The following is a 13,463-nucleotide window of genomic DNA, read 5'->3' as shown; positions in this document are numbered from 1 at the left end:
TTTATGATGTTTCTTAAAAAAAATCACGTAACCAGATTAATAAGTACCAATACATGCCCAAATCTGCAAAGCAAAATGTAATCCAACAAACATCCTCTTTTTTCACTCCTTCCCTAGATACTGCCTGCTTCAGGGAGACTTTTGAGACAATACCTTTGTAGGGCCTGAGAACCTCTGATTACATCATATTAATTATTTGTCCTCCTCATCAGAAGTAGATAGGATTAGCAGGCTGACTAATGTTTATTATTTGTAAGGCAGGAATAGCAAGGATTTCATGTGACCACTTCCCAGAAGACAGACTAGAAGAAACAGGCAGAAGGCATAAATAGGCATCTCACAAGAGAGAAAACATGGATGACCAAGAAACATATTAAAAGATGTTCATCCTCATTAGTAGGGAAATGCAAATTAGAACTACAATGAAATAACCTTGCACACCCTTGAAAATGGCAAAAATGAAGAAATTTAACAATATCAGATGTTGGACTAGGTATTCTTATGGTGGGCATGTAAATGATACAATTGCTTTGTGAAACATTGTGGGGTTTTGTAAACCCAATATTCACATACCCCAGGGACCAGCAGCTCCATCCATTGAGAGTCTCTCACATTTTGTCGACCAAACATAACAAAAAGCACAATCTATCTGCAAATAACCCTATCCACTGACAGGAGAATGGATAAATAGTGGATAAATAGTGGTATATTCACCAGAGGAATATTTAACACACACACACAGTAAAATATAGCTGCAGTAACAACATGAATGAATCTTAGAAACACCGTTGAAGGGTAAAGAAAAAACAAGTAAATGTATGTATTATAATAACACTTTAAATATATTAATCTATTTAATTCTCATAATATCTCTTTGAGGAAGGTACTATTGCTCTCATTTGACAGATAAGGAAACTGAGGCACAGAGGAAACAGTTACAGATAAGAAACCAGCTAATAAGTGGAGGTTGCAGGATCTAGTTAACATTTACTACATGCTTACATAGTATCAGACACTGTATTACCTTGCCCATACCCACATTATCTACTTTATGAAAGATGCTCTTATAAAATGTCCTTCGTTGTTTTTGTATTTGCCTGATAAATCTTCCTAAATAAACATAATAAGTTAGACTAGAGAATCCAGTTTATCATTTGACTTAGCACTCTTCTCTCAATCCCATAACCTAAGTGCAAACTCAATGGATAGTTTCCTCTTCATTTAAATGGTCTTCAGAACCATTTTCTAGGATTTGCTTTTGGAAACGAAATGTAACCCCCAGCCAGTGTCCTAAATCCCTGAGGCCCTGGAATTTCCCTACAGCCTACATTTTTCAGAATGCCAATAACTAAGAGATCTACAAATGAAGGAATTCTTCTCCCAAGGGCAACCACACATGCCACCACCATCACGACCACCACGCCCCCAAAATCTCTTCCCATCTTCTCTCACTTATACCCTAAGACCTAAAGGAAAGTACCTGAGGAGCTAGAGGAAGGATCATTCTTTCCTGCACCACAATCTTAAGACACATGCTTGGAAGTTTGTGATTGAATATTGTATGGGGTGGAGGAGGGGGAAGAGAGCCAGGAATCCAAAACCTGTGGTTCAGTCCCAACTCTGATGCTTAGTTGTGGAATGTTTGGCAAATCCATTAACTTCTCTGGGGCTCACTTCCTTCAGTAATGCACTTCAGTTAAACTTGACAAACATTTATTGAATGCCTCCAGGGTACCATGCACCCTGCCAAACATTGGGGTTATAAGGATAGATAAGACCTGATTGGCCATAAGAAGAGCTCCCAGCCATTAAGGAGCTTTCTGTCTAGAGTAGAGGACTGTGGATTTTGGTGCCTCAGGTGGTGAAGCAGAGTGTGGGTAACCAGGTAGTAGAGATATTGCAGAGACTATACAATGTCAGTGTACTGCTATGGTTAAGAGCTCAGCTCTGGGGTCAGTCATAACTAAACATATCCTGGCTATAACCCTCAAGAGTTCTGTGACTTCAAGCAAGATTTCTTCTCCTGAAGAATCAGTTTCTTCATCTTTAAAACAGAGGTAATAATTATACTGTCTTCATTTTGAGGATCAAATAAGATAACACATATAAAAATGGAAGGTGAGTCATGATCAGTAAATGTTACCTGTCCTCCTCATTCTTCCCTTAGCACTGTTATTACTGTTATCACATCAGTTGTTCCTTAACAAGGCATTGTGACACGGTTTGGAGATCCAGGAAGTTGTTCATCAACACTGCTCAGCTCTAGCTAACTCACTGGGGGAATAAGATGAACATTCAGTTCTTGTCCCAAAACCTTTCCTGAAGACATTGACATGCATTAACAGGATGATTACTGGCTAGTGCAAAGTGGAATTTATCTTCGAGGAGGTTATTTCTAAATATTCTGAAGTATGAGAGGGGTGTGTAATTTAGCATAGCATAAGCAAGAGGATAATTTTAGATAAGGTGAAGGATTGTGTTGATACATACTTTTGGAAGATGTTTACGTGAGGAGTGGATATCATGCTAAATAAATTTGATCTAATAAATTAGGGCCCAGAAGTTATAATGAAAGTGATTAATAAATATGACTACAAAGCAATTATAATTAAGAAACTCTTCATGTATATTAAAAATATAACCTGAATGAAATATATTTTTTAACATTTATTTATTTATTCTGAGAGACCGAGCAAGCACATGAGCAGGGGAAGGGCAAAGAGAGAGGGAGAGAGAGAATCCTAAGCAGGCTTTGTCTGCACTGGCAACACAGAGCCCAACTCAGGGCTCAATCCCACAAACCATGAGACCATGACTTGAGCTGAAATCAAGAGTCAGACGCTTAACCAACTGAGCCACCCAGGCTCCCTCTGAACAAAATATTATGTGTATATATATATGTATATATATGTATATATATATGTGTGTATATATATATAGTGTGTGTGTGTGTGTGTGTGTGTGTGTGTGTGTATGGCTGATTTTGTGACTATGCAAAGAATGCTTACAAATCAGTAAGATGATGAAAACTTAATAGAAAAAAATGCAAAGGACTTGGGCAACATTCAGGAAAAACACAAAAATAGCCAATAGATGTGGGAAGATGTTCAACATCATTGATGTGAAAAAAAAGATAACATTTTAGCAAAGATTAAAAAGAGGAACATAATCAGTGTTGGTGAGAGTGTGAGGTAACTGGCATACTCATATATAGTTAGCGTAAACAAGTTAGTGTAACTTTTATGAAGGAATAATTAATAGTATCTTTTTAAACAAAAAGTGTAGTATAACTGACTCATTGCTAAAAATTATCTAAAACATATCATTCATAAAGGCACTATATACACTATATAGAAGGATCTTACTCAGAATTATTTGTAATAGCCAAAAAAATTCTATCAATGACAAACTTTAAAAATGACAGACCCATGCAATGAAGAATAAAGTGCATATACTGATACAAAATGTTCACAGTATACTGTTAAATTTGAAAGACAACTGAAGAACAGTATGCACAGTATGCTTCTGTTAATGTGAAGAAGATATAAATATGTGCACAGAAATGATCCAGAAGGAAACACAAGGAAGTTTGATGCTTTTTACCTCTGGGAATGTAAGGGAGAAATGTCTGCCTTTTACTGAATTGCCTTCTATACTGTTTGAAAACTTTATCATGAACATGTATTACTTTTGTAATAAAAAAAGGAAACAAAACCTTAGTAAAAATATCTAAAGAGCAAATAGGAGCCATTTCAATGTGTCTGAAAATAGTTTTCATAAGTAAGTTGCTCTCTTAGAAAATGAATTTTCCTTTGCAACTCACATCATTAGTTTTTTTTTTTCTCCATTTGAAGGAAGAATTCCTTTATTATTTAGTAATGATTACTTTATGCTGAGCACTATTTTGAGCGTTCTAATCATCACGGTGGTCTACAATCATGGGTGGTCATTATTATTATTCTCACTTAAAGAAAATGAGGCACATGAAAGTTAAATTACTTAACGAAGTTCACATAAATAGTAAGCTCTAGAGCTGAGATTCAAACCCAGAATGTTTGGCTCCAGAATCCATGCCTTAGGCACTATGCCTGCTCCTTTTGAAGTCCTTAGAAGCTTTGAGTTCTACCTGGATGATCTGATAATGGGACCTATGCCTTATACGGTGAACTCTCCCTGTGGCACCCCAGGTCAAACCTATCCACTGTTCTGACCCTTTGGAGAACCTAATAGAGAAACAAGATGCTGCAAGAGGACAAGATGAGGCCTTGCTGGGTATGGAGTAATAATGGGGCCTTTTAACAACTCTAAAGGTTGACACAATACCTCAACACAGAATATCTTTGTAGAAATATCCTTACTGTTAACTGGAGTCTTCAAAGATGAAAGGGCTGATCTGAGTCAGCTGTTAGGTAAAATGCTGTTGATCCATCAGCTAGTGGAGATTGAGGTTAAGCCAATAAGGATTGCTGTAGGGAATAAAGGCTGAACTCATTGGCTTAATTCCATTGTTTTCAAAGTATGTCAAGGTAAGGAGGATTATTTTTTTTAGCTGCCAAGACATGAGAAAACATGCCATGTCATCCAAGTTTATTGAATGTGAATGTGTTTCTTGTTGGTGTTTCTTGTTTAGCGTTTTCCTCAAGGGTTACTAAGAAGCTAAATCAGGGTTCCTTTTTGTAACCCTAGAAGCGGAGTGGTTGATCAAATGATGGGCCCTTCCTTGTTGACGAATATAGGACAATAAGATCATCTAATGGTCTTTAATGCTTTTTGATCACCCTTCATTCTAACATGTTGATAGTGAAAATTTTCTCCACATGCAAGGTTCTCTGGGTGTGCATGTTGCTAGCGGGCATCCCAGCTGGCAAGCTTAGTAAAGAAGATTGGTCACCAAATAGAACTTATTTGAGGCACTTTTTTTTCCACCAGCCATTTTATTATTCTTTTAAATTTTTTTCTGTAACAATGGATTTTTTAATTTTATGTTTAATTTTTGATTTTTAAAAATTTACATCCAAATTAGCATATAGTGCAACAATGATTTCAGGAGTAGATTCCTTAGTGCCCTTTACCCATTTAGCCCACCCCCCCCCCACAACCCCTCCAGTAACCCTCAGTTTGTTCTCCATATTTATGAGTTTCTTCTGTTTTGTCCCTCTCCCTGTTTTTATATTTTTGTTTCCCTTCCCTTATGTTCATCTGTTTTGTCTCTTAAAGTCCTCATATGAGTGAAGTCATATGATTTTTGTCTTTCTCTAATTTCACTTAGCATAATACCCTCCCAATTCCATCCACGTAGTTGCAAATGGCAAGATTTCATTCTTTTTAATTGCCGAGTAATACTCCATTGTGTGTGTGTGTGTGTGTGCATACACACACAACACATCTTCTTTATCCATTCATCCATCGATGGACATGTGGGCTCTTTCCATACTTTGGCTATTGATAGTGCTGCTGTAAACATGGGGGTGCATGTATCCCTTTGAAACAGCACACCTGTATCCCATGGATAAATGCCTAGTAGTGCAATTGCTAGGTCGTAGGGTAGTTCTAGTTTTAGTTTTTTTGAGGAAAGTCCATAGTGTTTTCCAGAGTGGCTGTACCATCTTGCATTCCTAATTGAGGCACTCTTGGCAGTTCATTATTCTTTGATGATTCTGAAACTGGATGCACAATTCTGTGTAAGGAATAAATTGTTTTTCCTTCCTGTGATTCATCATGCATTGTGGATGGGTGCCTGGTGAGGGATATGGCATCCTACAGGACTACCATTAGCAGTAGAATGTCCAGTGTAGGAACAAAACACATGCTGATGGCCATGGCAGAAAATCTTGATTTGAAACAAGGCCTGGGAGAGGTTTTCAGTAATCCTATAGAGATTCAAGTTTTCAGTGTGGAAGGATTCAGGGAACTCAGCTCCCTGGTTGCTCACCTAAACAGTAAGACACACACTGTTATTTTAGGTGGTGCCACACATGTAGATAATAGCATAAATGAAAGGACTCAGAACTAAAAGTTCTCTTCTGGTGAGGAAATAATAATCTGAGTTGATTGCTGATGAATTGCTGATGAAATACAATTAGGCTGTGTCAAATCTTCATCTAGAACTGTGCTGTTCAAAATGGCAGCTGCTGACCACATATGGCTAAATTTAAATGAACTAAAATTAAAAATTCAGCTCCTCAGTTACCCAAGTCCCATTTCAAGTGTTCAACACTATTAATGGTAGCTAGTGGCTACCATAAAGGACAGTGAAAAATTTACCTCACTGTAGGATGTTCTATTGAGCAGCACTGATCTAGAAAATAAACAATAGATCCTCCAAGATATTTTATCAAGAAACACCATTTTGGTGGTTTGATTGACCACACCAAGGAGACCCTATCTAGTTTTTATTCTGAACCACTAGAAATTTGAATTAGAAAGGAGAGTAGTAAGACCTTAGATTTTGGTGTGAATTGTAAAGACTAATTTTCTCAGTAAAGACACTTTTGTTAGGGAATCACTATGGATAATAGTCCTAGGCAAGGAGGTGGGAGCAGAGGATGTGATGCTCTGAGGTTAGGGTTTCCTCTGAGAAAAACTGTGTGACCCAATTGGGCAGAAGGAAGTGGTCAGAGGAACTTTTGATATTTGCATAAGGGGTAAGTGTAACTGACCTAGAATTTCTGGAACTCCCTTTGGCTTAGACCTCCTTTTCTTTCTTTGTATGCTTATATTTGTAAAAATAAGTTAGGCATCTTAAAAAGAACATGAATTTTAGCTTCCCTTTCTTGTTTAAGAGACTCTCAATGCCTTCCTCAAAAGCAAAGTGTTATTTTGTTAGTCTTGTTTCACAAGGCTTTAAAACTTTAAAAGGAAATAAAGAAAAGGACATAAAATAAAGGGCAATAATACGTCTCACACTCATTCAGGATGTCCCTGGTGACTTGTAGCATGGGCATAGATCTAAACCATTTTCAACAGAGCCTAGTGAGACATTAGTTTGCCCCCTTGCACCCTAGTCTTTTGATGTAGATTCATGAACTGAGAAATTGAGAAGCAATGAAGACTGACATCTTCATCTGTAGGACCTAGGGGGCAGAGACAGGATAGCTGGGATCAAAAATAATTGATCGGAGGGTAAGATCCTTCATTGATATTAGGAAGTAGGTTAAGAGAGATGTTAAAAAGAACTATTCAAAGAACAGCTAGAAGGATTAAGAACAGAGAAACTGGTAGGTAGAGCCAAGAGTTATCTCTAGTAACTGTAACGGGTTTTCATGAGCTGATGTGAAAGTAAGAGGGTGGCTACTGGGAACAAAAAGGGACTTTCCAAGGCAGCAGTAAAACATGAATACTGGACCTTGTTTAATCTTGCATATTTCATCATCCTCTCACACAAGTAAAACTTCTAGCATCCAATAAATACCTGTTGAATGAATCCTCGGGAAAGAAAATCACACTGGATGCATAAATTCCTTTATTGAAAATATTGGGCTAGCACTGCATTACATATACTCAATATCCATAAATGAAGGGCCACACATTTCTGATTGGACAATACTGTTTTAAATAGAGAACACAGCATCTGGATATGCTCTCACAAGTATAATATCATGGACTAAACTAGGTAGGAGTGAACTATATGCAAAATGACCATTTTGTTCATTAATAGCATATGGTTGCAAATGGCATAAATGGTAAACTTGATCATCATGAGACATTCCTGATATCTCACACCAACACACCATTTAACGAGCAGATTAAGGTTAAACTGTCAATATGTTGTTAATCAAGAGTTGTCAATAAGAGAACCTGGGTGAAAGCACACCACGCTATATATTTAAGATTTAATAGAATTCATTTCAACTTGCATGGAATGTGAGTAGGGTAAAATAATTGCTGATCTGACAGGAGGCCACTTGGCATTTGTTCTCTTTTGTAAATATTCTAATAAGAGAATAATCTAAATTAGGAAATATTATGCCAGCTTAAGGCTACATTCTAAAGATGGTTTCATTTTTTTAAATGCAGGTATATAAATACTACTTGTTATTTATGTTCCCTTTCAAAGATCACAGGGGGTGTAATTTATGACAGACCACTTCTCAGCTTTGGCTATTATTTAGAAATTTTTTCCATTAGCAGTCTTTGGCTTTCATAAAAGTTTGGCAATCAGTAATATTGTTTAGTTTTTACCACGGCTTTATTAGCATTTTTAACAAAGAATATTTTATGATGTGAAAATGGGTTAATGTTAGAAATAGTTTTTACTTTTTATTCCAATTTTTGTATGAATGCATTTCTTTGCATTGCTTTTTCTCAAATGAAAGAGTCTAGAAACCAAGACAATTGGGCTAATTTGACATTTTTCATTTGGTATAAAATATGCAGAAATGAAAACATTCAGTCTCTTTGAAAACAGAGGCCTGTTCATTAATTTAAGAACTTGGGGGAAATTATGCACAAAACACTATGAAAATAAAGTTTTTGTTATTAACACACATGATATTATAAGAAGCAAAACACTTTCTGTTCAAAGCAGGGTTTGTTCTAAGTCTAGATTCAGAAAGGTATCCATTTCTGTAAATATCAATTTACAACTGTGAGAAATGGCTTCTTTTTTACAACAATTATGTTCAGAGTAAGTAAAAATGTATCTTTTTAATGGCTAAATGGAAAGATGGCCTACAATAGTCAAATCAATAAACATTGGTAATGAGTTTTTAAAAATTCAGAATATGCTGCTTAAGACCTATCACCCTAAACAATCAGGGCAAAAGAAAATTCAATATAAAACTATATAAATCAAATGGGTTTGTTGCCAAAACAGCACAAAATGTATACATTTCTTTATTTCAAGATTTGACACATTAAAAGAAAAACTGCCAACACATTTTAGACAATATTCTAGAAATAATAAATAAGACAATTAAAAAAATCATATATTCCCTTTCAGTGCTGAGCACTTCCAATTTTTCTAAGCGAAACTAAGCTTTTCCATGGCAAACAATAGTATGCTGTACATTTTGGTAATGAAAATTATGTTGATAAATACACAAGGCATGTATATATTTCCACAGTATCTTTTTTTTTTCACAGTTACCAAAAATAAAAATAGCATTCAACTCATACATCTATAAATATTTTGATTCCTCACTGCATGGATTTGAAGGAAGTGGGAGCATAAAGTCTTTCAGCAATCCGGACTTCAAAATTCTTTCTTTGTTGTCTGCCCTCCACATGGACCTTTCAGAAACTCTCTGCAATGTGACCATGCTCTGAGATGATGGCAGAAAGAAAGCATTATGGTGGGATGAAGCAGTCTGGGCTGCGGCTAGGTCTTCCAGCCAGCTTTAGGAGGGCTGATGGAACCCAATCTTTTTAATGTGGTATTTTAAGGCAGTCTGAATTTCACTCGAATGTCCATACCTCGAGGTCTTGAACTATGAAGTCTTCCTTTTTGGAAAGAATATCATTATTGAAAGTGCTGCAGGAGTTGCTTCGTCCATGGTATAAATCAGCATCTAGCCATAAACCAAATCGTCCCCTGAAAAGATCAAAAATACAAAAAAGGTGAAAACATTTCAATCTCACGTGGCATACCTTCTACCCTCCCTTGCCTCATCTTTCCTTTATGCTATAGACAGACAAAACCCTAAACTGCTTGTAAAACAAAGTCTACATTTCCTTTATTTCATTTAAATGACCCATCTTTCCCAAAAGACAAGTGATAGTAGTCCATCATTTAGACACATAAATCATTTCATCTCTGATTCTTAGCATCCTATGTTAGGCCACTGTCCTAATTACTCTAAGCACATGGCCTAGCTAAAATCACCGACACAAGGTTTTGGTTATCTGGGTCAAAACAGACTCTCACAGGTCAGGTGGTAAATAAATAACAACAACAAAAACCTTACCCTCCACCACCAAGTTCCAAAGAACTTATGTCTCCATTAATAAAGTATGAGTTTTCTCCGCTCCACTTAAAGACCTTAGGATAGAAACACAAGACAGAGAACAGACATTTCAATCTGGAGAATCAGTGAAGAGGGAATTATTAGGATAATACCTCTGTAGAGAAGGAAGCTGCCCATTAGCTGAGGAAGTTCCTAATTGGCAGATCTTTCCTACACCAGGATGAGAGCTTAAAAGGGGTTATGAGAGGAAAGACCTCTCAAGCACATGTTGGCTCTGACTTGCTATCCCTCCCTGGGTCCCAGAACATGCACAAGAGCAGTTTCCAAGGCCCAATGAGGGGCCCTAAAAGCACTTTGTGTGCTACAACCATGAAAAGCTGACCCAGGCTAGAGCGAGTCCAAATGAGGTTATGGGACAGCTGCTGCTCCCATGATAGTCCCCCACCTCCAACCCCATCCAGACTCCTGACACCGGGACATTAGGAATTTAGGTATTTCTCTCATTTACATACCTTGAAATTGGGGCTAAATGTGTAGAGAAAAGTTTCGCCTGTGCCGTAATAGTGGTCACTGAACTTGAAAGGATGAGTTGCATATGCTCCAAAAATCTGTCAAAAGAAAACAGAAACATTATCTACTTTCAAACCTAAACGTCCCAAAGAGTGGCGTTCTGAAATATTTTAACATAATCCTGCTCTAAGATATCATTAACCCTCTTTCAGCAAAGACCATTACTAAATTTGAGTTCTTAAATAAAAAGCTCACCCCCAACAAGCAGATAAATAAAATATCCCTAGTTCTAATTGAAACTCAAGTGGCTCAAGGGAAACTTATTTGACAAAGGCCAACGATTATTCCAATTTTAAAGGACTTCCAAAGTCTACTACTATGGGGTCAAATTTCCTTTAGTGAATATGGATGACATACTAGGAACATTACACAACAACAAGCACCTTGCACACTGAAATGAGTGGTTGAAAGAACAAAATCATGTGTCTTAAGTGTTTTATAAGTGGATTCAAGGCCAGATATTTACCCAGAAATAATAAATGTCTTCTCTTTTGATTTATAAAAATTAGTTCTCAATATGCTTATTAAAACTGTATCCTTAACATAAGTGATCTAATATCTCTCAGCTGAAATGCCTTTTAAGAAAAAAATAATTCCATAATACAGTGGGCTTTAGGGGTGATTTAGATGTATTTGAACCAATAATTTGTCCATTTTTCCTAACTGAGGGTTTGAATAAGCAGTGTTTTCAGGATTATGTGGGCCCACTGTCCCAGCTTCCTATCCTCCTCACATCCTGAGCAGTGCTTGCAAGGGTGAGAGCTGGCAAGAGTGAACATTATATTTTGAAAATGTCCCTAAGTGATTCTGATATACCTTCTACTTCAAAACCCACTTGGGAATCACTGCTTCAAATGGAGGCTATCTTAGCACAATGCACTCTAGTTCCATCCATGTTGTTGCAAATGGCAAGATTTCATTCTTTTTTGATTGCCAAGTAATAATATTCCATTGCATATATATACCACATCTTTTTAAAAATTTTTTAAGTGTTTGTTTTTGATAGAGACAGAGCATGAGCGGGGGCGGGGGGGGGGGGGCGCACAGAGAGAGAGGGAGACATACAGAATCTGAAGCAGACTCCAGGCTCCAAGCTGTGAGCACAGAGCCTGATGCGAGGCTCGAACTCACAAATGGTGAGATTATGACCTGAGTCAAAGTCCGATGCTTAACTGACTGAGCCACCCAGGGGCCCCACAGACCACATCTTCTTTATCCATTTATCAGTCGATGGAGATTTGGGCTCTTTCTGTAATTTGGCTATTGTTGATAATGTTGCTATAAATATTGGGGTACATATGTGCCCCTTCAAATCAGCACTTTTGTATCCTTTGGATAAATACCTAGTAGAGTAATTGCTGGGTAGTTCTACTTTTAGTTTTTTGAGGAATCTCCATACTGTTTTCCAAAGTGGCTGCACCAGTTTGCATTCCCACCAACAGTGCCAAAGTGCTCCCCTTTCTCTGCATCCTCACCAATATCTGTTGTTTCCTGAGTTGCTAATTTGAGCCATTCTGAAAGGTGTGAGGTGATATCTCACTGTGGTTTTGATCTGTATTTCTCTGATGATGAATGACGTTTAGCATCTTTTCATGTGTCTGTTAGCCATCTGGATGTCTTCTTTGGAAAAGTGTCCATTCATGTCTTCTGCCTGTTTCCTCACTGGATTATTTACTTTTTGGGTGTTGAGTTTGGTAAGTTCTTTATAGATTTTGGATATTAACCCTGTATCTGATATGTCATTTGCAAGTATCTTCTCCCATTCCTCTGGTTGTCTTTTAGTTTTGTTGATTGTTTCCTTCACTGTGCAGAAGCTTTTCATCTTGAGGAGATAAACAGTTCATTTTTGCTTTTATTTCCATTGCCTCCAGAGGCATGCCCAGTAAAAAGCTGCTGCAGCCAAGGTCAAAGAGGTTGCTGCCCATTTTTTCTTCTAGTATTTTCATGGTTTCCTGTCTCACACGTAGATCTTTCACCCATTTTGAGCTTATTTTTGTGTATGGTTTAAAGAAGTGGTCCAGTTTCATTCTTCTGCATGTTACTGTCATTTTCCCAGCATGTGATGAAGAAACTGTCTTTTTTGCCATTGGATACTCTTTCCTGCTTTGTCAAAGATTAGTCAGCGATACATTTGTGGGTCCATTTCGGTTCTCTATTCTATTCCACTGATCTCTGTGTCTGTTTTTGTGCCAATACCATATTGTCTTGATGATTACAGCTTTGTAATACAGCTTGAAGTACGGAATTGTGATGCCTCCAGGTCTGGTTTTCTTTTTCAACATTACTTTGGCTATTTGGGGTCTTTTCTGGTTCCATAAAAATTTTAGGATTGTTTGTTCTAGCTCTGTGAAGAATGCTAAGTAAAATCAATCAGAGAAAGACAAATATCATAGGATTTCACTCATTAAATTTAAAACAAATTTAAGAAGCAAAACAGATGAACATAGAGGAAGGGAAGGAAAAATAAGATAAAAACAGAGAGGGACGCCAACCTAAGAGACTCTTAAATATAGAGAACAAACTGCGGGTTGCTGGAGGGGAACTGGGAGGGGGAATGTGCTAAATGGGTGATGGCCATTAAGGAGGGCACTCTGTAAGTGATGAATCACTAGGTTTTACTCCTAATACCAATACTACATTGTATGTGAAGTAACTTGAAGTTAAATAAGTAAATTAAAAAAAAATAATAAATGGGGGTTATCTGAAAAATGTCTTATAACTTTTCAAATTATTATAATTGGATTACAGTCATTGTGAAATCTCTTCTTTACCAATTACACGTAGTTCCTGGTAACTTGAAATACTAAAAATTAGACAGGGTAGAAGTCTAGAAACTCTTTCTAACCAATGTTCTTCATACTCCCTACTACCAAACCTTTCCCTAGAGCTGCTAAGAACAAACAAAACAGTAACAAAAACATCAAAAATCCACTTCCCTTCTTCTGGTGATATTTCAGTGAAAGAACTAAAGTATAGCTGTGATAGGCA

At 37.1% G+C, this 13,463-nt stretch overlaps 1 protein-coding gene across 10 annotated transcripts in view; it reads right to left on the bottom strand.

Moving 5' to 3' along the window:
* Positions 1-7,444: 7,444 nt before the first annotated feature.
* Positions 7,445-13,463, bottom strand: part of NCOA7 (nuclear receptor coactivator 7) — a 156,533-nt gene continuing 150,514 nt past the window's right edge. For all 10 annotated transcript variants that reach the window (XM_086707764.1, XM_086707766.1, XM_086707767.1 and 7 more), the window contains 3 exons: positions 10,418-10,513; positions 9,906-9,979; positions 7,445-9,532 (listed from right to left, as the gene is read on the bottom strand). In XM_086707764.1, the coding sequence (XP_086563890.1) occupies positions 9,397-9,532; positions 9,906-9,979; positions 10,418-10,513 (306 nt within the window). In that variant the 3' untranslated portion in view covers positions 7,445-9,396. The remainder of the gene's footprint in view (positions 9,533-9,905; positions 9,980-10,417; positions 10,514-13,463) is intronic.

This window comes from Puma concolor, chromosome B2 (genome assembly GCF_028749965.1).
Source record: "Puma concolor isolate L17-30 chromosome B2, mPumCon1.1.hap2, whole genome shotgun sequence".
Lineage (NCBI taxonomy): Eukaryota > Metazoa > Chordata > Mammalia > Carnivora > Felidae > Puma > Puma concolor.
This window is presented reverse-complemented; position numbering and strand designations above follow the sequence as displayed.